The sequence below is a fragment of the Bombus pyrosoma genome, linkage group LG11 (assembly GCF_014825855.1).
Source record: "Bombus pyrosoma isolate SC7728 linkage group LG11, ASM1482585v1, whole genome shotgun sequence".
NCBI lineage: Eukaryota > Metazoa > Arthropoda > Insecta > Hymenoptera > Apidae > Bombus > Bombus pyrosoma.
In genome coordinates, this window is record NC_057780.1 from 4,700,904 (window position 1) to 4,725,369 (window position 24,466).

At 45.7% G+C, this 24,466-nt stretch overlaps 1 protein-coding gene across 10 annotated transcripts; it reads right to left on the reverse strand.

The window, feature by feature from the left end:
* Positions 1-8,058: 8,058 nt before the first annotated feature.
* On the reverse strand, positions 8,059-23,598 carry LOC122572906. Of its 10 annotated transcripts, XR_006318603.1 has the most exons (7): positions 16,205-21,251; positions 14,726-15,635; positions 12,730-12,890; positions 11,565-11,754; positions 9,601-9,783; positions 8,744-9,112; positions 8,059-8,640 (listed from the first exon to the last, which is right to left on the reverse strand). XR_006318603.1 is itself a non-coding variant. In XM_043738589.1 (4 exons), exons 1-4 carry the CDS (start codon positions 22,034-22,036, stop codon positions 9,669-9,671), a joined length of 537 nt encoding a protein of 178 aa, XP_043594524.1. In that variant the 5' UTR covers positions 22,037-23,511; the 3' UTR covers positions 9,562-9,668. The 10 variants fall into 10 exon arrangements, 1 of the variants encoding a protein (XP_043594524.1); XR_006318602.1 differs by having other exon boundaries at positions 14,726-21,251; XR_006318605.1 differs by lacking the exons at positions 12,730-12,890; positions 14,726-15,635; positions 16,205-21,251 and adding an exon at positions 23,525-23,598.
* Positions 23,599-24,466: the final 868 nt, after the last annotated feature.

The following is a 24,466-nucleotide window of genomic DNA, read 5'->3' on the forward strand; positions in this document are numbered from 1 at the left end:
TAGCTGCCTTCCAGCCATCGCTTTGTTTTCTCTCTGCACGGGCCCCGCCTCAAAAAACTACTTATTACGCTAATTATACGCGGTGCTCTGCACAATCATCCCTCCTTCCATCCTTCTATTCCACCGCGGCCGCCTGACTCTCTTATTCGGTACGGTAGCGCTTGTCTGCGATTACCGCCAACTGTCGATTCGTCCCTGGTGTCGATTAAATCCGGTACTTAGTCTCCGCGATAGATACTATGCAACCGTATTGATTCCCTTGTCCCTTTTATTGCTACCTCGGCTGGGACATCTTTCATGAATTTAATGACCATGATGTACGCTGTGCAGGATTAGGGTAACGGATTTCAATCCTTCGCGCGTTAATCTCAAACAGAATGTTGGTTTCTTCTGACATCTAGTTTAAAACATGTATTTACGTTTTCTTCAGCTAGATTGTATTGTAATCGTATCACGAGAGTGGAGGAGTCAAGAATTTGTTCGAATAAATTCCAATAATTCTTAACTTTATTCGTCGGGAATACCGACGAAATTATTTACTAAGTTTTCTACCTATTTACTAACAGAAGTGGAGAAAAATTATCAATAGGAAATTGTTATTATATTATTATTTTTATTATTATTATTATCAGCAATTTCGTGGTATCTTACGTTGAACACGGGTTAATTTATCTGGCCTCGTCAGGCCACCGATCACGAAAGTGACATCTTGTACAATTCAAATACATCGCATCGATCCTTATACGTACACGTATTCGTCGTATTGATAGAATCAAAGCTGGAACGTGCATCTGTTACATTATACATCGGTGCGTTATAAAGAATCACCGGCCGAGGACGTCGATTCGTCAGTCCACATTTTCTCTGACTAATTTTCCACACGCACAGTCGCTCATAATTTCAGTAGAATTAATTCATGTGGCCGGTCTGATGTGACTTTCAATGCCTTTTTCCCTTTCTCTGTCGCGTATAGCTTGCCTCCGTCGTATAATCATAACCTGGACGATAATGGCCGTGATGAGGGGTTAAAGAAGGGTGAAAACGTCGCCGCGACACCCCCGAACTCGTCCCGCGAACGTTAATTACTGTGTTTAAGGATAATTACGAGGCTTGCCCGGTTCGTGCGTTGCTTATTTCGTCGTAGCATTCTGTGTCACCACTGTACGCTATGAAATCGGTGCACACACGAGTTCGTTTCGGCGTTAACACACAGATACCTGGGTCTACGTAGTGTGTACACGGTACACAGACGCACGCACACGTGGCCACATGCGATCCGTAAGCAACGCGAGCAAAGCTGCAGATGCAGTCTTTGTGATGCTAATGCACAGTTTGCTAACACTGCATTGCCATCTCCCTGTATGCAATGAGACGGGATACGTTTCTGATCTCCTCGTTTTCTGTTTCGCTCTTATCTCCTACGTATTCTACGGCGTACAGATACAGATACAGATACATTTTTAAACGTCTTTTATTCTTTTTGTTGGTAAAAATAGCCCTATGTAGAGAATTCATTGGAACAGCGTTTGTAAACTCGGGTCTTAATAATTTCCATTAAAGTTAATGAGAAATCAAGTCGCTATTAAATCGATTGCAGCAGAAACATATTTTTTATAGTTTTGCAGATTTCTTAAAGTCAATAGCATACGACGTATCGTTTAAGAGTATTTTTAATTTCACGTGGATCGCAGACAATCAGCGATCTGTGTATTACTTTTGAAACAAGGTTCGTCTTTCGATTTTGGAGCGAAATTTATCGTACGTAATATATCACAGATTTATCGTATATAATTTATTTTCTTCGTGTCAGACCTCATTATCTTGGAAGATAGAAATGGAGACTAAAGAGACTGTAAAGAGCAGAAATATATCTGAAGGAATGTGAAATAGTAAGAAAAGTTTCTTATCCGATGCTCTTAATTTTTTAATAAAGAATAATTACGTAACGGAAATATCAAGATTCCTTGGAAACCCGATAGCACCAAAGTCAAATTTGCCTCTTTGATCTCGCGTTACACCTCACCGTGCAAACATCGCTACAATGAACTAGATATTTACTTTATGCAAATGCTATTGGGTCTGAAAATATACTGCGGAACGTTTTTTTTTAACTGGAATGCGTAAAAATGTGTTGCTGCGTGTTCTCTTCCTTATGAATCACCTCGCTGTTTACTCAACCAACCACTTCGACTTAGCACTTGTTCTTTTCTTCCTTTTTTTTTTTTTTTACAAGGAAATTATTCAGCGCCTCGTTCACTTTTCGCTACAGCGTTCTACATTTTCACTAATTCAAATAGTAGTAAGTACTCCAATACACAAATCGTTATTCTCATTTAACATCGATAACGCATAATTCGCGCATGTTTACCTGTAAATAAACGTCGTTACTACGCTACCACTAATTAAACATTAGACTGGAAACGCAATATCCACTTCAACTCGTAAGAGAGTTGCCATTTATCAAACTCGTCTCATCGTTAAAAGATGCCCGTAGCAGATAAGCCGAACTTTTCGTGATCTTAATGACGATATGCATATTAACGTTAAATTAGCCGCGTACACTTTGGTTGACATAAATCTAACCGGTGCGACGAAAGCTGTTCTCCCGCGGCCATTCCCAAATGGGATCCCGAAGCGGGTTTTAGGGGGCTCCGAACGAACCGTACCGCGCGTCCTTCTTTAAATATTGACGGAATGAGATAAACGTATAAATTACCAGCCACCTCGAGAGGAGGACCCTCCGGCGACCACGTTAGAGACTGTTCGTGATATCTTTCATGGACGTTGATCCGGGTAGTCCAGCAGACCTGCAGCACCAAAAAGGTGCCAAGGAGTGGCGCATCTCTCGGTTTCTTCTCCTTTTGATTTTGTTACTTCGGTAAGCGGGCACGGAGTGGTTGGTCGCGGAGCGGAGACGCGCTTCCTCGAAATCTCGTATCAATTACCGGGCGTATCGTGTAAGGATAACAGCTGCTGGTACGATTATGAACTTGTTAATGGTCCGTGTTCGACGATAGCCACGTCGCTGATATACACGGGAGACACCCACCATATAATTACACGTTGCGTTACATCTTTTTGGTGGCGGCGAGGTGACGCGGGGCTGTGTGTACACGATACGATCGCGCTCCGTCTATTTTGTCCAATTAAATGCCGCGTTCGCTGCTAAGAAACGCATCGATCGCACGCACAAGTGCAGTAAATTGAAACTTAGGATAATAGAAACTCATATATAACTGCGTATAATTCATAGGCATTACGCGGTAATGAAGCCGGCCGCTCTATTCTTGCGAGATCGTTATAAAACTGCCAGCTAGCAGAAATTTTATCATCTTGCGGACTTGGCCCGTTATCGAGCAGCTCGATAAAGCCGTGCATTAACCACCATTATAATATAGACAGCTGGTTGGAGCCAGAGTCAGCCAACGAGGAAAGAAGTTAGTATGTATTCTGTAATTCAACGAGGATGCAATCTATCTCATTGCCTGATGTGTAGAGAATCGTGTCAGTACGACGAAATAAAACACCAAGGAGAAGAAAGAAAACGGGGAAAGGGGAAAAGAGAAGGAAAGGGAAGGGAAGACAGGAATTGTCACGATAAGGAATTTTGCATATAATCTGGTCGAAGCGTATCCATCAGCGACGAGGTGCCAAGTACGCTCTCGACGATGCTCGGTCAGCTGTGAAAATATTTCTGTTCCCAGTGGCAAAAAGGGCCGGCACGATGCACGATATATACAAGCCGGTTAAAGCAAAGAACGCGTGCGATTCGGCCGACCAACAGGTGCTTTATACGTGCCTGTCCGGCAAGAAGGATCGAGGAGAATCGTCCTGGGGTCCCCCGAGCGACTTACAGGAACCTTTTACACTCTTGATGTAACCCTGTATATACGTGTACGTACGCGGGGACCAGTCACTGTGACTCCCAGGCGGCGAGAATCCACGCGTGTCTTCGACCGTTTATTGGACTTCGAACACCTCTTGTCTTGCCCGCCTCGTACGTGGCGCAACGTGCGCGAGGATTCGTTCGTACACGTGTAATTACTTCGGACAAAGCGTTCCCGTAAAAAGCCACGCGAGCCATATATATCCTCGCTGACGCCGTTCCTGCAACCCGGCCTGAAAGTGAGGCCACGGTTCACCTCGTGGAATTCGATGCAGATTTACGATCCTGTCCGACACTACTCCGTTCGACGCGCGTCTTTTCTACCCTCTCTTGTTTTTTGAAAATTCGATATACACATGTGTGAATGTTTTAATTTATTGGCATATAATGTTTTACGCAGAGGTTGAGCCAATAGCATAACGTATAAAGAAGAAATCGACGGATTCCCTTTTAGAGTTTAGTCGCAACGTAGGCTCAAGTATGAGAATACAGTTAAAGCAGCATCTTCTTGAAAAAGGTGGAATTCTCTTCCTTCGTGAAATACTCTCCCTTTGTTGAAAATTCAGCGTGTGGTATTTTCAGTGCATAAACGTGGATTATGATTTTTCCAATTTCAACATCCTTCAGAAATATGTTGGTTCAAATTATTCGTGTCGTGGCGCGTTGCTTCGCTGGCTTAGCCGATTTCATGAATCTGCATTTCGATGGCATTCCTGTTTCCGGCCAGAGCAACTGCAATAAGGCACTTAGGTCGCCGAGAGACGAAGGAAATCGTCGCAAAGGATGTTGGCATCGGCTAGTGAAACGGATTTAATCGAGGTATATGCCATTGCCTCGGTTGCACCAGCCGTGCTGGTACCCACCGAGTCTCCTCGCCAGGTGTGCTGAAATCACCAGCAACGACACAGACACCAACATCAACAACAGGGACATCAGCAGCGGCAGTACCAGGAGCAGCAGCTCGCTAACGACCCCGTAGAACATGGATGAGGGTGGCTGAAGGGGGGAATCATGGGTGGGTTAAACTCAAGCTTAAATATCAATCAGCGGAAGCAAGAGCAAAGAAAACAGGAAGAGGACGAGAGACTCTTGGTTGCGAAGGTAATGCAAGAGGGAGAAGGAAGAACGGAGACGGAAAGATAAGGAGAAAGAGAAAGAGAAAACGAGGTAAAGGAGAACGCGACAGTTAGTAAGACAAAGCTGGTGTGTGATTTGTGTGCCTGTGTGTCGGGACCCTCTTCGCGGGTGTTTAATTAGCAGCTTGGCAAACCAGACGCCATATACTCAGAACTCAATCAGATCCCTTCATAAGCGCACCTCTCTCTCCGAGTCTCGTATACATAATGTACCGACGTTCGGTGTTTCGAGGTATGCCGAGTGAGAGATGTCCCGCCACGATCAATGGAAAGAGACCAACGCACGTTGCAGGTAATTAAACAGCATTATTTGCCAGTTGATTGAAAATTAAGCATTTAATTTATTACGTTGGAATATCGTTCAATGGGATATTATTAAATAATAATCGATCGACGTATCAAAGTGTAATTATAGAGATTCAGGATACCGTTCCGATGCCAGCCTCGTTCGTAACGTTATAGTCTTTTCTATCCTACGAAAGGACATTCGAAACGTCGAAAGAGGTTCAAAATGTATATAACAAATTGATTCGAGAGACTGAAACTCAAACACGGTACCCGAGTCCGCCTGTAAGGCGATACACCTAAGAGGCACGAGGTTAGTATCCTTTGTGGGTGTTTAATTAGCAGCTTGGCTAACCAGATGCCATTTACTCAGAACTCAATCAGATCCTTCATAAGTCCCGGTCTCAGGTTCTCGTATGCATAATGCACCGACGCCTGGCGATCGCCGTGGTCCAAGATGAGCAACACGAACGAAAGAATAATTAAATTCCGGTATTGCGCTTCGAAACAGCTTATACTTGTTCCTGCTCGGTGTTCGTGCGTACCGTCTTAACAATGTATCTTTTCAACGCTCGTCATAACGAGAAACAAGATTTACTTCGCGTTTTCACGCAATACGACAAATAAGAAAAAAGAAAGAACGAAGAATAAATCGAAGGTGGAACGCGTGGAAGAGAGGCGATAAATTTTTTCGGCTCGAAATGACAAATACGTTACAGAAGAGGACAGTGCGAGGATGTGCTATCGGTCGGCGGAGGCACGTGAAACTTCATCTAACCGAGGTGACCATTCGAAATCGTTTTATCGTCGATCGTCGGTTTCAGGGCGTAATTACCATTTCAAATGCTCACCTCTGCTCACCTGAGCCCACTTGTTGGCTCGGCGCACAACTTCTCGTTCCGTTGCGTTGCACCGGGTGGTCTTTTCGGGTTTCGGAGGACGGCTGATGGCTTCGGCCCGAAAGTGGGGGTTATTATTTAGTTTGCTCGCTTCTATCTCTCATCTGTTCGTTCTCCGATCCGTAGCTGTCTCCCTCTCTGTTGCTCGTGTTCCTCTTAGCTCTCGTATACGTAGTTCCTTTCTTTTTTCTTTCCCTCCTCGTTCAACTTTAACACGCATCCACACCCACGTCTATTCTCATTCTAATCAGCTCCGACGCCTTTTCTTCGGGCCTAGGCACGCATCTCTTGCTTCTCTTCGCGGCCTCTCCTGCGGTCGACGAAGCCCCAGAGGGCCCTATAGTCGCGAGCATTATTATTTTAGTGCTCTGTTCGCGTACCGAACTGCTCTGCACCACGGCGGCCAGCATATGCATCCTTCTCGGCAAACGTGTCGGTGGTCAACACGATGTCAGTTTGCCAGTGGTGCTCATGGCCTGATAATAAACTACTGTCTCTTCGGTGGTTCCTACCGTTTGCCAGCAATTTATTATACCGTCCAGGGGTTGACACCTTATTTTAATATTCGTACGCATCCCCGTCTTAGAATTATTCTTCCTCTTCCTCCTCTTCGTTTAAATAGCTGAAAGATGATAAATTTGGAGGTGTGATTTACATTGTCGTTGCAGATTTACGGGCATATTTATCGTCCGCTTAACAACCCGCCGAGGCGACGCTCAAATTAATCTGCCTGCATTGCTAAATTATTGCCGATGTGGCAAAAATTTATTAACGGAAAATGATAACATATTACCTTTAATAAATTAAGTTTGGCACCGACGATCGGCGCCGTGTACGAACCCGCGAACCACCACGCGGTTGTGGGAAAGGAAAAGTACCGGTTCGCGCTTTTGTTATCAATCACGTCCACGTGCTTCTAATCGAATCAGTATACCAATGTCGTAGAGCGTTGATTCATGGACGGGACGCATCGTGTAATGAAAATTACGATGACAACGAATAGAAACGCGCCAATCGGCTTTCGGATCGGCTGAAAGAAATCGAACGATCGATTTCGCAGCCCTAGCACGGCGAACCATTCTTCATGCATAGTTTTCTCTGGCTCAGCCAGAGAGATCGATTAGCATGCAGGCAGCCTCGATCTGATGACTGCACAGAGAAGCCGAGGCTAAGCTAGTCGCACGCGAAAAATCGTAAAATGCGTATCAAATGAAAAATCCAGGAACGTGCCGGGGCTCGTACGAATAACAAGCGATAGCCACCTCGGTAGCGCCTATAAATGGCGATTTCTTCGATTCCCGTCCGTCTTTCGCGGAAACGTTCGACTCGCCGACACACGGCCGCCTTTCAACGATCCAGTCCATATTTTGCGAACACCAACTCGGGGAATCAGCAGAGCAACGGCCGTGTAGATCCGATGCTAATGACGAGCTCAAAATACTATGTATTCTTAGTGTCCACCGGATCCATATTTGCGAAACTAAAGCATCGAGAAATGCGTTTAGGGGAACTACAGTCTAAATATGTATTTCGTCCTATTCTTTCAACGGCAAGATCTTCTTTGTTCATTTCATTGCTCGGATCAATTCCCGAGAATAAAATAACTAACCCCGGAGTGGTTCGATACGCTGTTCAATTTCTCCAAAACCGGATGACTTGCACAAACTTATTTATGACAAACAGGTAAGATAAATGGTCGTAAATTCCCAGATAAACGTTAAAACTTCTCACGAGACTCAGAGAGACATTGTTAGGTAATATCGGACTAAGTGTACCTACCTGTAACGTTGCGTTGAAAAGTACAAATACAGAAGAATGGTTAACACAGCGTATAGATCATGAAACAAGCGTGTACCACACGTAACGAGGATTCGATTGATACTTTCTTTCGTAACATACGATATCCCCCGATATATACACTCGTTTGCCGGTGCTTTGTAAGCATACAACACGTTGGGCGCGAACGAGGAATATCGCGTCGCATTTATAACCGTGCGAACGAAAGAAACACGGTGCACCGAACTACGTACGATTCCGCGGCGATGTTTCGCACACGGTTCCGCCTCCGTCGTCTCATTTTCTATCGTTCAAGCGATTATTGTCAGACTGGTCTTTGAAAATACCTACGTGCACTCGCACGTCGAAGGTTCATCACTTACAAACGAATGGGATAAATAGATCGGGAAGAGGACGCGGCACCGGTAATATATGAGCCTGCAGAATCGAAAAGAGCCAGGGAAGAGTCGTCGAGGCGTATATATGCGCGCAGGGTGTATATAACGTGGCACCGTTTGTGTGCCCAGTTAATTACTCGCGTAGTAAATTATCGGGTAATGAGGTGCTGGGCTCGAGCCTGGGGCTTTCTCATCTTCCTTCTCCCTCGAGCGCGGTCCTTCTCGCGAGACGATCTGCCTCTCACCTCTGCGGACTAACCCTAAAGGAAAGAGAGAGAACTAATAAATCCGCCAGGGCCGTAAGGAGGGATATTGTTAGTTGTAAGGTAAATCATCTCCGCGGCTCAAAAACGGCCTCCTCACCTCGGAAGAACCCTTTGCCGCGGCCCTCCCTCCTCCGCCTTTCTACCACACTCGAGGCCTCGAGGAGACGTTTGTTACCTCCGTTACCTCCGTGCACACCGGTCTTCTACTCTACTCGTGGTACTGCAAACCATCGCCACCTCTTCCCCTTTTATCTTTCTTCTCTTCTTCTGCTTCTTCTTTCGTATCCTTCTTGCTTTCCTTCTTCGCGGTCAGTCCAGTTAGCGTCAATATGCGGACACATGGCCTCGTCATTAGCGTCATCGGATCCTTAACGCCTGCACGACCAACCCTTGTTCGGATCCGTCCGGAGATTCTTCTACCGGACGCTTGATTTCTCGGTACCCTATTCTCTCCGATATTTCCCACCTAATAGTGCGTTTTATTAGCTCGTTGCCTCTTTCGTCTTCCTATTACGTACTATTATATTTATATCTGTTACAAGAAATGAAACGTCGAGAGAATCTGTTTAGACGGGATTCGCGAATCATCGATAAGTCTCGATAAGTTTTGTCGGTAACGTTAATTTTCTCTAGAACTTTTGTGTCTGTAAATCAATAACGAGACGAAATCGGTCTGCGACTATGACATTTTTGTCCGGAAAGAAGTTGATAAGAAGAAAACTCGACATGGTGGATCAAATGTAAAACTCGAATCTAATTGATTTAGAATCTCGGAGATCCACCAGCGATACCTAGGCGATAGCAGTCGTAATGAACGTATTCTGTACGATTTATTATGGCCAAGAAATGGATGGCGATAATGGCCGCGAAAAGGATATTCAATCGGTGGAATTTGAAAAAATACCAAACACATGCTCCGTACTGAAATATGTATTATATTGCTAGAGTTCTGACCATTTATCAAACGGACAGGATGACACAGCGAAGCAATCATTGACACTTCTTCGTCCTCCTTTTCGTGATCAGTTAGTGTCAACACGTGAACACAAGACTTCGTCATTAGTGGGCATCAGATCTTTAACGCCTGCACGACGGCCGCTTACGAGCCGTTGTGTTCCGCGAAACGTCGTACGGTTCCTGAAACAGAAACTCGAAACATTACATGGCCATACCTTCCTTGAACGCATTAATACGTTCGATCCTTCTTCGCGATCCTTTTTGCCGCTCGCAATAATTTTCTTTAACTAACGAACCCGCGAACCGTGTACTCCATCACAAATAATTTACATAATGCGCCGTGCTTCGACGTACACGCGTTCAGTGGTGGCAAATAAAACGAAAATAACCGACGATATCTTGAGTAGTGTTAAACTCTAATAGTATAGGGTAAAATTAAATAGTCAATACGTGTTACTTAACGGGCGGTGAAGACACGTCTATTATTCTCTAGGTTGCATTTGCAGTAGCTACGAAAAGCGTTTGCATATTACTATATTTATTTAGGTAATCTATCAGATCCTAGTATGTTAAATTTCGCATCATTTACACGGTAGTATTTTTATATAACTTATGAAAATAACCATGAAAGTGAAATGAATAAAGCCTGATAAGGAAACCCTTCGCTGGAGAACGAGGAAATATGCAAATATTTCTCAACGGCTATCTGAACCATGCGAGCGACCTTATTTTTTTAAATTCATGTAATTATCACGTAGAGGTAAAAAGTTGTTTTGCATATAGTTAGATTTATCCGTTGCTTGGCTTCCGGTATTGCAAGACTTTTTCATTCTTTGCTTAATAAAACGTAATATATACGAAATAAAATACCCTACGCTCGTGACAGCGGTGATTCGGCCTCCATCGGGCAAGAATTGATTTATGTGTACCGCGATCTCGATGGAAGAGGTTTGATTCGGTAACGTAAAGGAAATATCATGGTCCGCGATCAAACTGCATTACTAGTAGTAAGAATAATAATACTCTGCGTAGTAATTAACCTTTTGCGGTATAGTAACTTTCTTAGCCTCAGGTTTTCGCGGTCATATATATTTAATGTGTGCTATCATGTTTCCCATCCATTGTGCACTTCCTGCCACGCCTACGAACCTTTCACTTGGGTATATTCGCTACAAGTCTAATTAGATGGTTTTGTCAATATCCATTTATACTACGAATAACCCACGCAACCTGAACAGATATGTTGTTCTCCAGTTCAGAAGTTAAAACGCGGATACGCGGTTTATTATTCATTCTTCGCGTAGCACGTAAAAATAGCCGGCACACCAACTTCAAAACTATGTGACGTAAATTCCAATTCGTGATTTCCACTCATTGTTTCTTTTTTCGAGCTGGAACATATCTCGTGGCCATTAGGTGAATTTTAAAGATCGTCTTCGATAAATGTCTAATAAACTAAAAAAAAAAAAAAAAAAAAAAAGAGAAGGCAATATTTAAGGGACAATGAACTGCCAACCTAAACGTAAATATTACCAAATCACAGGAGAAATACGTGTGCTTGCGTCAATATCGACAATCGCAGAATTACGAAATCGCATGGTTGCCGTGGTTCAATCGAATAAGCATTGCAGTGAGATATCGTGTTTATTGAGCTAAGAGGAAATAAAGGATCTCATTTGGGTGGCAACGTACGGACGATCTGCGGATTAAAATCTACAAAAGCATCTGGCTAAAAGGAAAGCACCAGCCTTCAAGGCGGATACCTTACTAATGATTCGCTGGGACTCGTACATCCTCTACGCGTGACGAAGTATCTACGGTCGCTGGCGTTGTTATACTAAGAAACAACTCTCCTGCTCCGGTCATTAGCAGCACGATTGTACTGCCTTCTGTTTAACGAGCACCTTCCACGGTACGCGATGACATTATTATTTGCAATAATTTATCGTATTCCGATTCACCTCGAGGAATATCGTCGCGATCGTTTACTTCTTCTTGGCAAGAGAAGCCATTTAATTCGATTTCTAATATGGATACGTTTTCCACAATAACTTCGCATCGTAGTAGATCGCTTTGTAATAAATCGAGGATCGCTGCGAATCTGACTAAGTTGGTCATCCACGATCTGTTGTGTTTCTGGTCGATACGAAACTGCAAAGAGAAAGGCATAAAAATTAATCGCCAAACATCGTACGTTAAGAGACATAGAAGCCGAGACAGAGTTGATTCTTGTAAAGGATAAATAAATGTCTGGAAGAACTTTTCATATATCTGATATACCAATTCGTGATATGCAATCAAATTTAAGTACGTCAGTCGTCAAATTGTTACGTCATATGTAGATAGACATATAAGTTTTTGTATAATAGCCATGGCTGGTATCAACTAGGAACACATTTATCGACGGCTGATCTACGAAGCGGTAGACAAATCCTCCAAATAAGGTAGCCGAAGCTTTAGAACGAATCGGTCGTAGCATGTTAAAAAGGCACGAGCGCAAGGGGTCTAGGTTTCAGAGCTAGCCAGATTTATGGCGCATTCACGTAAATCACGAATGTCAACCGTCCGTTAACTGTCGGTTATTCGAGGCCTGTCAACCCGTAGCATATCCACCATACACGTTATAATGATTGGCTAAGCTGGCAATTACCCAGCGCTTCGGATCCGCCGAATTGTCATTCAGCTCGCGGATGCCGATGCCCGTTGTACAGCCGCGAGTCTGACTGGAATATTATACGATCCTCATAACAAAACTGTGCTCGGCCGAGGTCTTCGCTGATCCCTGTCCGCTGGTCGTCTACCGAGTCATCCCCGTACGTGGAAATACTTATATATACTTGTACGCGACCAACGTGGTATACACGATACAGGAACGCGCAGCAGTCTCAAGATGCACCTCGAAAACTTGGCTTATGGACTCGTCAGCTTGGACGCTATCGGCTCTCTCGCAGTGTGTCGAGCAACGGGAAGAGAGCCAATAGGATTGTGCTTTGCCTACTAGTGGCTGACGTTATGGATTTTTCCGGCATCACGAACCACGGCATCCATGGGAACATTCGATGAAACGCGAGCGAACTCGTTCTCACCGCTATACGATTGGCCTGACGAACGCTTTACACGGAATACCTTGCTCTATTCGATCGTTTTCGATCGCTGCGCCGCTGGAGGTCTGGAAAAGGTAGCGAGAGATTTCTACTGGTTCCGTTGCACTGGATCGTTCTGCACTCAGTTCCTTCTCCTCGCTTCTCTGTCTGTTCCATCGTTCGTCGTTTGGTCGCGCGGGAAACCTAGACGAGCGTAAAATTTACTTCCTTGTTTCGTCATTCTTCGCGGAAACTCGATACTCGTTACTCCTTTTCCTAGATCGTTCGTTTCTAGCTAAAATTCTCGACAGACCATCGTATTCTGTTCGCACGATGATCTTTTACGATCTTACGCGCATCGTCTTCGCGATTATACTCGAGAAACCTGGCGAAGAGAAAGGAATCTGCATTTCTACTGAAATACCGACTCGAGGATCGGCTAACCGCGAGATTCACGCGTGACTGTTAAAGTACGCGGCAACTTTGCGGATTCTCGTTCGAAATGACGCGCATCAATCGTTCCTCCGCCAGACATTGCGCGGATAGGATATTCGGTTGCGAGCTTCCTAACGCTATCATCGCTTCGCGCGATAGCATACCGATCGAAAGTTAACAGCTGACACGTTTATGATCGTAAGAACCATCCCAGGGACTTGACCGTCGTAAAAGTCATTGCGATCGACGGGCAAAAAGTTGCACGGTGGATGATTCGTTCACGCCGCGTCGAGCATTTAGCTGTTGCAGGAAAGACCATCAAAGAGAGAAGCTCTCGGTGCCGAGAACAACGGAATCGCTCTGACGGCAGCCTATAAAATTCAGAGGATAAATGTAGATTTCAGGGCGGTGTATCGTTTGACCGTCTGTTCTTTGCCTTTCAGACACTGTAGCCATGCGAAACGCTACGTTAGGCCACGCCGTGGATTTAACGACGAACAGTATTACCACGTTCTTTCGTTCGTTTAACCGTAAGGGATGTACCGTCGACAGTTTGCACGTACTCCGATGCCCGTACTCGAAATACGACAATTATCCACGACCTCGAACAACCTATTCGGTACATATTTTTCCTCTCTTTCTGTACATACCGCTTTCATTTCTCGACAAAAGATATCACAGAGCGTGGAAACTTTTGCGATAACACGACTTCGCTCCGGAAAATGAAAATAATTTCTCTGCATCCACATTTTTTTCGCCATCTTTACGTGAGAATTTCCGTGAAACTTTTAAATATCAAAGCTTCGAATTTACGACGTATACACCTATCGAATAGCAGCAAAATTTTGCTCACTTTCATAAGGGTTAAACTTTTAAATCTAAAATACCAACGATTTTACAATTATAGACCTCGATTGTCTCGATAGCGCGCGGTAAAGCAAGAACTTTGTTTCTCTGGAAACGTTTGAATACCTTAGAATATTAAACAACGAAATACTTTGAATATGCCGATGGATTTTCGACTGGAAGAATCAGGCCAATTACCATTCGTCTGTTCGTCCGAGTTTAGACTGCACCTACAACGTGGCACAAACGAAAATCTCGAGGAAAGAGCAACAATCGGGAATAGCCGGGAGTAATAATAACGCTCCACGGTATTCTCTGTATTAGGGATAATTGGAGGATGAACCGCAAACGGCAGCGAGGGTATCTCGCGCGATAAAACCCTAGAGCCAGCGATGGGGGAGGGAAGGAAGGTGAAGCGGAGCGAAGGGAGAGGACAGGAGGTGGGAGAAAGCGACGAAGAAGGAAAAACGCGAATTCCACGGTGGTGGCGCGTCCGGGTGCAACGAGTGGAACTTTGAAAGCGAGTTGTACAATAGGATCCTGCAGAAAGACGAAGATAGAACCGCGTAGATAGAAACGATAGAAGGAGCGACGGAGACTACCGGGCTCCAAACTACAAAGCCTTCAACCACCAGCCACAAAACTACCATGCGAAACGACGGTAGGAAAGGAGGATCGAGAACGAGGAGGAAGCAGGAGGTTGGAGTACGATCTTGGGTGCGTAGGCAAGGAGCACCGTCGAGGCATTATCCACTTACAGGGAATTATCCTCTTTCTAGCGGGTCTGCTGCTGGAGACGCGCGCGCGAGTTCTCTTTCTCCGATCTCCCCTCTATCTCCCTCGGCTGCTCCTTCTTTATTCGGCAGCCGGAAAAATCGTGGCGTGGAATAGCCAGTACCATTGTCTAGCAGTGGTACGTACAGACAAACAGACAGAGAGGCAAACGAAGATTCAGAAACGTTTCGAACAAAGAGTCTGGTAAAGAGTAAACTAGGTTCTCTCGAAAGGGCAAGAGACTCCGGTGTTTCCCGCAGTTCATTTGAGTGTTAATCGCTGGCCATTGAGCATATTACCGGACCGGTAATACGCGCAGGTAAACCGTGTGGGTTCTTTTCCCGTATCTCTTTCCCGTTTGTCCGTTCTCGTTTCTTCTTCGAGACCTCTAATTTCTTCTTGTTGTACCTCTTCGTTGCGCTCGTTGTTCAAACTGTTCGTCGTGCAACTCGCTCCCCTTTTCCAACTATGGCTATTCTCTAGACGAGACAGAGAGAGAGAGAGAGAGAGAGAGAGAGAGAGAGTCTTCTGATGTTTCTGGTGTGTTGTTGGCCGTGGGTCTGTTTCGTCGAACCTCGAAGCATTTCGCGGCCTTGCACAACTCCGTAACTCAAACAAACGGAAAATTCGAGCTGCCGTGCGACGGTAATCGCTTGCAATTCGACGAAATTGCCGGGTCTACGTGGAGCGAGCGCGAGCATCGTTCATTGTTCTCCTCTTTTTCGTCGTTTTGTCCGCGCGCGCTGTCCGTTTTCACATTATTCTTGATCGCGCGCTTCACTTGTTATACCGTTCCCCTCTCGTGTTTCCCTTCGTCGACCAGAGACCAAAGGAACTGGCTGCTGCTGCTGCTTCTGCTTTGGATACAATGATTCGCGACTGCTACCTAGGCGACTGCAAACCATTATACGGTAGTTAAGTATAAGGGATGCGTTTTATTTCTCTTGGTACTAAGTAAGGGAAAGTAATGCTATCCGAAGGGGGACTAACTCGCTTTCGAGTCGGCGAGGAACGAACCTCGAAAAGACAACGAACACGAACGTAAAATTGCGACTAATTTACATACATATCGATATATACGTATATTATTTATGACCGGCGGTTAATTTAACGCGAGCTCTCAGAGTGCTTTCGCAGCGCGAGACGCGGTTAGAAATTGAGACAAGTTGGAAGAATTCTACTGAACAGACCCTGAGAATTTGTTCTTACAATCTTACGGTCCGTGAGAAAATTGAAAATACATTGTAATATCACAATGAAGAATATTAGTTGAAAGTCACGTTAAAGAAGTTTAGTCCTATATCGAGAAATATATATTTCTAGATAGAAAATTTTAATTTTACGGTGTTCCTTGCCTTGCGAATTTTATCATTTAAATCGTTTCACGGGTTATGCGTTTGCATGGATAATCTGTTACATCGTAACTAAACTTTGATTACACGTATGAAGTATGAAATGCTTACTGTCAGTTCGCTTGATATTTGATGTTAATGTTTCTGGACAGTTTGCCATTATGGAAGCTGGAGAACGTAAACGATTTTTTGCCTCTTCAATTTTACGATCAGTGTCCACGAACAAAGCGTATAAATCTTTCTAATAAAACGTAACTTAAACTCAACTTGCTGCACCAAGATTTTACGCATATCTAATCTTCGATTCCAACAGTTTTCTTTCGACGTATCGCATGCTTTTAAGAATAATATATATTTATTAACATGGTCCATCGAGCGATCGAGACGGACGCTAGAGAAGAGCTGGTCGTATAAAAACCCTAATATCCGATTCTAGGAAATTACGAGGGAAATATCGCGACCGTCCGAATTCTCAACACCTTGTTCCCGATAGATAACGACTCCATTGAGCCGAATTCGGGCTGGGCGTATCGGGAGCCAGTCGCAAATGGACACGGATAATTCTTACGGGTCGGACAGGTATACGCGCAATCGTGGGCACGAACAATCTCGTGGTATGCCTTCATGGCGTGGGAGTTAAAATCCACGCACGCATAAATTACGTTCGTACGTACGACGGAGGATACATGTTGGCGTGCACGCACACACGACCGTGGACGATCGTACAGCGGTGCACAGAGGGTCGAGAGAGTCGGTCGAAACGCGCGATAAGTTAAGCGGTTCACGTAGTCGCCGGTAATTATGGATGCGTTTAAGTCGTGGCAGTTTGGGAAACTAAATAAAATAATATACGTGAGCCGAGGTTTTTATTGCCGGATTAAGGGCGCCCTGCGCGTCGCTGCGTGTCACAGCCTTATCCGTCCGCTCGATCTCGTCTTCCAGTCCAAAAAGAATAAAAAAAGAACGAAGATGGAAAACGAGAAAAAGGAGAAGAGAGAGAGTACATATATATTTCTGTGGTCATCGCCTCTCCGGGATGCAATGGAGAATATTTAATATGAGGGTGCGAGATGAACAGCTTCGAGCGCAATGTCAGCGACTCGAGTTTAAATACTTCCGGATGCACCCCGCTGCTCGAGGGATTACTCCGTGTTTGCGTCGGCTACGTCTAATATCGCAAGCTCGCCGACTGATGCCAGCTGTCGTCACCGTTTCTTTTTACGAAATATTCCTTACGACGATTCGCACGACCGATCTTTGTCTTGAAACATTGTTCCCTTTTGGACCGACTTTTCCCGTTGGAGCGATTTCGATAGAAATAATTCGCCTTGCGGTTAATCACAAGAATAGTGCCGTGGACGGGGACGCGGCTTTTCAGTGACAATACCCAAAGTGCGTGTTCAAGAGCGCGTGAAGTCAGCGTTACGAGGCATTGGCAATTTATCGCGATACCCCTCTCCTTTCGTTCGTTCTCTCGTTGCCCGTCCCGCGTCTCTCCTCTCTTCTCTTTGCAGTAGTTGGAGAGCTGCTCCTCCGGCATTGCAAAAGGAGCTACGAGAGCGGCGCGACCGCAGCAACGCCGGTTATTATAAAACAAAAGACGATGCTTGATGCCGATAATAAAGAAGAGGTACGCGCTTCGAACAACGTTAAAAGGTGGGACAGAGAGGGAGGCGGCCGAAACAGGGCGAGGAGGGAAAGGACGAAAGAAAAGCGATATCCTCGAAGGTAGCGGGCGCGAAGGATGTGGTTCCACGCACTGCGATCGACTTAATTCGCGCGCTCCTGACTCTTTTTCCTTCCAAGTGGTCTCTCTTCCCCTCCGGTTAGGTTGGATGTCCTCCTCCGGCTTCCACCTCCCCCTCGTCGCTTTCTTATTTAGTACCCCATCGCCTCTTTCTATCTCCTTCTCTTTATCCCTTTCTCTGTCCGTTTCTCGTAGCTGACCACCTCTCTACTGCTCCTCCATCACTGCTGGCAGCCCGCTTACCGCCAATCATCATTTTCAATTCTCCGTGGTGGAGCGCCTCCACCGTCTTCCACTGTTCTTCTCCTCGTTCAGCCCGTGGTCCCTTTCTTCCTTCCTCTTGTCTTGAATACGTGGCCCGTAAAAAAACGTTGGGAATATTATTCCAGAGATCGAGGAATGGACGGCCCGGGGGAGGCACGGTGTTCGCCGCGTGCTACGATTTGACGTCGAGACAACACGTTTCTCCATTTTGCTATGTTTGGGAGGAACGGACGTGAACAGTGCGGAGCCTGAACTGTGGGCGGGATGCCAGACCCGCGTACCTTACGATTCCAGGCCGTCGAGATATCATTGATTTAGGTGTTTTTTTCGACGACAAGTGCTTTCTCCTTGATTGTGTCCCCTTAATCTGTTTAATGGCGAAGTAACTCAATGGAAGACTCGGATAAACAACGGTCTTTTAATTCCAACGCATCTTCGTTTTTATTTCTCTGCGCGTTTTTTTTTCTTTTTTCTTTCTTTTAAATTTCACCGGTGCACGCCGAATAACGGATGCCGCTCCTCCGATTCCTACCTTCTCGTAACAATTATCCGAAGCGTTTCGAGAAGGTTTTATCGCTGCTCCGACTCGTAGCCTTCCTCGGGATGTACGTACCAGTTAGACTTCTCTCGTATGTGTAACAACCCTGTTTCACGTACGGGATCGTTAGACTGTATAAAGAGATTCTGCGAAGCAAGTGGAAACAAACGAACCTTTCGTACGTTGGCGCATACGAGCAAGGAAGGAGGGACTTGTTTGACAGAGCTGGAATCTGTGAAACGTTTAAGAGCATCTTCAAAGGAGCACGAATTCGCCTTCTCTCGTGCCGCTACTCTTGCAAGAAAAATAGGTATATCCTCGCACGTGTATCCTGCTACCATACTATATATCACTACCATCTTTCAGTCAGATGCTTTGCGATACCAAAATTCTACCGTTTCATCATCTTCAAACCCACTGGCCTCCGATATACATCCATAAATCCAACTTCCTCTTTCAATTCAATTAATCCATTTACCAGTTAGCCACGATACCGGCGTTTAAAACACTTTCGCGAGCTCATGACCGAGTGAAATCCTCGCGTCGCGATAAATCAGGGCGACGTTATTAATACACCGGCGAGCCTTTGGACTCCACCCTGGGGAGCCAGGGCTCACGAGCGAGAAGAGTCGGGCGTATCGTAACATTGGCGTGCACAGTCGCGCGCGATTTCTCTGTAAGATTGCCCGCTTATGCCCGGTTCACACTTGCAACGGAGACACAAAGTCACTCACCATTGGCGGATCCTGTGCGACCGCCGATCGTTACGGCTCCTCTCTCTCGCTCCATTCCGCGGCCCGTTCCGGCCGCTTTCCTCGTCCCCGCGCGAGGGGCCAGTTCCTCTCTTTCTAGCTTCGGTTAGGACTGTTAAGAGAGCAAGGTGCTCCGCACCGACCGTTGCCGGTCGCTCGGATGGTTCGATGGTTCACCGGTTGGTTGAACGACCTAGCCCGGATCCGCCGACTCGTCCATACCGATCGCCTCCTTCTGTCTCTTTCTCCGTTCTGACCGGGTTCATGCCCATAAATACGTGCCGCGTACGTAACGCTGTCTCTTTTCGATACATTTTAACGCCCAGGCTCGTAACCGATGCCGGGGCGCCCACCTTTCAAACCGCGGACGCGTCTCGTCGGTGCCTGGATAACCGTTGGACGCGAGCTGCCTTGGCTGACGCGGGGCCCATTCGACGGGTCCCACATCGAACACGGAACCTGGATCGCGAGATCCAAGATCGATCGGACGGCTTTCGTCGATGAGTCGTGAAATGCGAGCGAAGGCCCGCGGATGGATCCCACTCTTTCATGTTGCCGAACGAATCGTAGAAACGCGATCTACTAGAGGATAATGATGGTCGAGAGCCTGTTCGATTGTTGTTCTTCAATTAATGGTAATGGCTCGGTCGCTGTTACTAGGATGGAATGGTTAGAGTAGAGAAATTTAGTGAGAAGCTTTTCTGTGAATTGGTTTATCTCGATTCGTCAAGGGTCGACGTTCTCTTAACGCAACGTTTCATCTGTAATTTCTTTTTTCACTTAAATATTATCGATCCTTGGTTTTTTCTACTTGTAAGAAGGAACTTAGAGGATTCGAAACGTTTTTCTCCTGCCACGTAGATTTCATAGCTTCGTGAAGTTTGTAAAAATATCGCGATAAACAATTTATTGTTGAAATTCCGTGGAATATCTATTTTATTCTAAAGTGTTTCTTGTACCTTGACACGTAGATTATGTTATTTAAATTTTACCGCGTTCTAAATATTAATTCGCTGCCCAATCCTTATCGATCTAATCTCCTTTCGCAAAGTAGATTAGCCAAGAGGTAGGAAAATGTTTTTCGATCTGAAAGTTACTGTTAAACCGGCATGCAGACACTGGTATATTATTAATGTTGATATTTGGAACGCGTCGGTGTTTAATTCGAGCAATGTTTCCAGGATTTGAATCACGGTTCTGCAATGTCGTAAAATTGGTGGCTTAAACGCAGGAGTGGCATACACGGTACGTGTATGCAATACGAATTTGTACACGCATCGCGAATAAACGAGCACAAAGTCGTTTCGCCAGTGTCCACCGATTTTCACCGACGAATTAGCTTTGCGACGTGGATCGACGATTTCAAAAGTTAATATGTACGACGCTTTGTTGTGCGCTCGATGGCAACGAACTATGGATTCGATTAATTTTCTCTCACGTTTTCGTTTTGCAATAACGTAACGTATCTATACTTCACGCTCAATTATCACATTCATCGTAAATAACGATTCGAAGTCCTCGAGTTTGTCGCTGATAAAATATCCATCTTCGGCAGGAAATTGATTTCCCGAAAGGGAAAAAATTCGCGTCTGGTATTTTCCCGTGCAACAAAGCGGATTTTTCTGAATAACCGCCACGAAGAGTCGCTGCCGCGTGAAAACGGTTCCGTTAATTGTGCTCGCGCCACGTAAGAGACTATTTATCACGATGAATGTCTTCAAGTACAACCTTGAAAAGGCTCTAAAGTCGAGTCAAACAGTAAAATAACGGAATGAACGATCGGCAGAAAGAGGAAGAGGGCGCCATTAATGGCCATAGCTTCGAAGAAAAGGCTTTATAGAAACTATTGTAATATCGTCATACCGAGTCACCCTTGCCAACTCGCGCAGCCCTTTGTCTCTCAATTGGCGCGTACTTCATAGCGCGAAATACTCAAGCGTCCAGTACTTAAAACAAAGGGCACACAAGACTATGGTTGGAACAATACCGCTAACGAAATCAAAACATTATTGTTTCCCTTTCTTCCGGTGTTACGTATGTACCCACCTGTTAAATACTCAACCTAATCGAGTACAGGTGTGGTATTGGTGCAGTTTCGTCTCGTTGTTCTTAGCATTCTTCCACTCGCTTTTTATATCTAGCCGAACAAGTTTCAGTATTTTCGTCCAAGTTTGTATCTTCGTTATTTCAATATCACAGGATCGATTTGGTCGAAAAGTAACGTAAGAATAGAAACATTTAAAGCTCGCACGTTGATTCACGGAGAGGAACAAACGTTAAACGGATGAAGAATGGTAGCGCGTAGCACTTGGGAGGTGTTCGAGCGCGAAATGTGTTTTCCTTTTGCAACGGTTGGATTAGACGTCGTCGCAGTACGACGGAAACCATCTCGAAATCGATTACTTCTTCTTGCCAGCTCGGTCGTTCGATTCTTCACGCCTATTTGGCCCTCCTCCCGTCCTTAACGGAACGATTGTCCTCCACAATGGCTCATTTGTTTCTAGATCACGACTTATAAACCACCGTCGTCATCGCCGTACAAAACGGCAGCTGCATCACAGGCCAACTTACTCGACTTTATAATAGACGATAACGATCGCGATCGGTCCATCTTCCTTCGTCCGTGTTCCTCTTCTTCTCATGTTGCACAGGGGCGGATTGAAACACCTTCCCTCGAATCTTCGAACGATTGACGCGTACCAAAGGTTGTCCTTGAAAGTAGCTGTGAAAAGTCGATGTTCGAGAGCCTCGATCCATACCCGGTCGCGCTAGTGGTTCCGGTTGGCAATTATCGTTGCGATGGCACCGATCTTCGCCAACTCGAACGACCACGGCTGCCCCACTACGTTCCTGACGTAATTCCGCCACCGTCTCTTCTCGTCTTTCGTCCGTCACGAGATACAAGATCCAAGTATATTCTTTGCTTCTTTCTTCTGCTGCACGGGCTGGCCTTCCCACTCTCCGTCTATCTTTCGGTTTTTCCCTCTCGCTTCTCCTCTGCTTGGTCTCGCTGATTGTATAATTGGGAGGCAACAACGAGCTACGTGCGTCACTCCGATGATTTAGCCTTCCCCTCGGCGTCGCCTCACCCTCGGCCAACGGGCCCTCGGTCAATCACGTCGTAATTACTTTTAATGCTGGACGACTCGGCTGACACAATATCTAACCCGTCAACGAGTCGTTTCTCTCTCTTTCTCTCTGGCTCCTCTCGCTTTCCCCTTCACCGTCTCACTGTCTCACCCGTTCTTTCTCTTCCTCTCTGTCCGTCTTTCTTCTTCCATCATTTTTATTTGTCCCCTGGTCACTCTTACTCTCTCGTTCCCTCGCTTCATCTCGCGCGTTATGGCCTATCTGCTCGTTCGCAGCATACTTCGCACGACCGGATTAATTGGTAATAGAGAGTGCGACGAAGAGCATGCCAGGCAAATATTGCGATTAATATTGATAGGGCCACTTTGCTGGTGCCATGACTGCGCGCAAACATTGCGCGAACGGGAGAGGTAAACGGGGATTGAGTGATTCCAGGGTAGGAACTGGAATCGTTGCGAAGGTAAGGGCAATAGGGGAATTGCAGGTTCAGACGAGACGACGGATCGGTAATTGCGCTTGATTTAGCGAAATCTGCCGGTGCCTCGGATGCATAACGCTTCCGAGAATTTACGACCTACTTATTTATTTAATTCGCTTTCCTTTCGCGTCTCGTTCGCGTCGATCTCATCCAATCGACGAGGAAATTATTTTTATGTCACACCATTGAATTTAAAGCGATAGGTCGGCACTGTTTCAGTACTCGACGTCCCATTTGAAGCGATCAGCGATATTATCGATGCACGTTTCAAAGCTGCTTACAACACCAGAAACACGTGTAATACATTTTTATCGTAAATCGTTACATTCGTAATCCACGAGTGATCGTTAGTTGCTATTGGATTTCCGGATTTCTATCTCACGAATACGTATCAGCTAATTATCGCAGAAACGGTACATAATAATTCTTCCGTTGTTGTTTACCGGTGGAATCGCAGCGTAACAAACGTCGCACGCGATTATCCAAAGAGAAAAAGGAAACAAAAGGAAAATTGTCGATGCCTCTCGTTAGCTTAATAAAAAAGATAGCGAACGATTGTTACCGGTGCAATTGGGCAGCGCAAAAGGGAATCAAGGTAAACGTAGAGAAGGAGTCTTCGTAAGCACTGAAAAAGCGAATCACTGTCGATGTCTCGTCGCGTTTATTGGGATTATAAAGCGTGCAGAGGAAGGAGGGCAGGAAGGAGAGATTTGTTTGAATTATTCAAATTAGATACGAAATTGAATGCGTGCTCTGCTCGTGTGCAGGTAATGACGGCACTTGCATATAAATGGTAATTATTGTCATTATTCTGCCCCGGTCGTTGTGTCCTCTCCTCTCCTCTCCTCTCCTCTTCTCTCCTCCGCCCCTACCCCGCTCTCTTTCTCCGCCATGCGTCTCTCTTTCCGTTTCTATACCCGTGCCCGCTGTAATGTCGTGTGTTCCCATACACTAGTTGAGATAATTATCAAAATTGTTTTATTGTTGCTATAATTACGGGGGACATGCCATGTCCTCCCTGGCTTCGGCCTCCTCCTTCACCACCTTCCTCCCCTTCTGGTGTCCCCAAACTCGACCAACACGTTCGTCCTCCTCGCTCGAAACCTTCTGTCCGCTTGCGTTTCGCCTGCGTTTCGCCTGCGTTTCGGGTCCTACCATTTACCTCGTACCCTTCTTTCGCGTAAACTACAATATGGTCAGCTGACGTTTCGCCTTTTTCGAATCGCTTCCGAGAAAATCGGTCGTAGCTCGCGCCGCCACCGTAATTACCGCGCTTCACGATGTTACAATCACGCGATTACGGCCGAGCTCGAGCGCGGCTTTCGTGCGAATTCATTTCTTTCGATGAATATCTCGGGGGATACCTTCAACCCCCGGGTTCACGTGCGCGCTGGCGGATCGAAATCGGTCAGGAACTAACCAGGACCGTGTAATTTTACAAAGGTGGACAATTTTCTGGCTTGGCACGGTTGTGTAAATGTCGGAATTGCTCCGCCGCTGCTAC

What these genes read in the sequence shown, in the direction of transcription:
- LOC122572906 (XM_043738589.1), bottom strand. Translation starts at nt 22,036, where the DNA reads ATGAGAAGAAGAGGAACACGGACGAAGGAAGATGGACCGATCGCGATC. An exon ending in ATCGTCTATTATAAAGTCGA is followed by an intron (nt 12,891 to 21,965) that starts GTAAGTTGGCCT and finishes ACGCTCGTCTAG; the next exon opens with GTTTCCCGCGCGACCAAACG. An exon ending in TCGCGACGATATTCCTCGAG is followed by an intron (nt 9,784 to 11,564) that starts GTGAATCGGAAT and finishes TTTCTGTTTCAG; the next exon opens with GAACCGTACGACGTTTCGCG.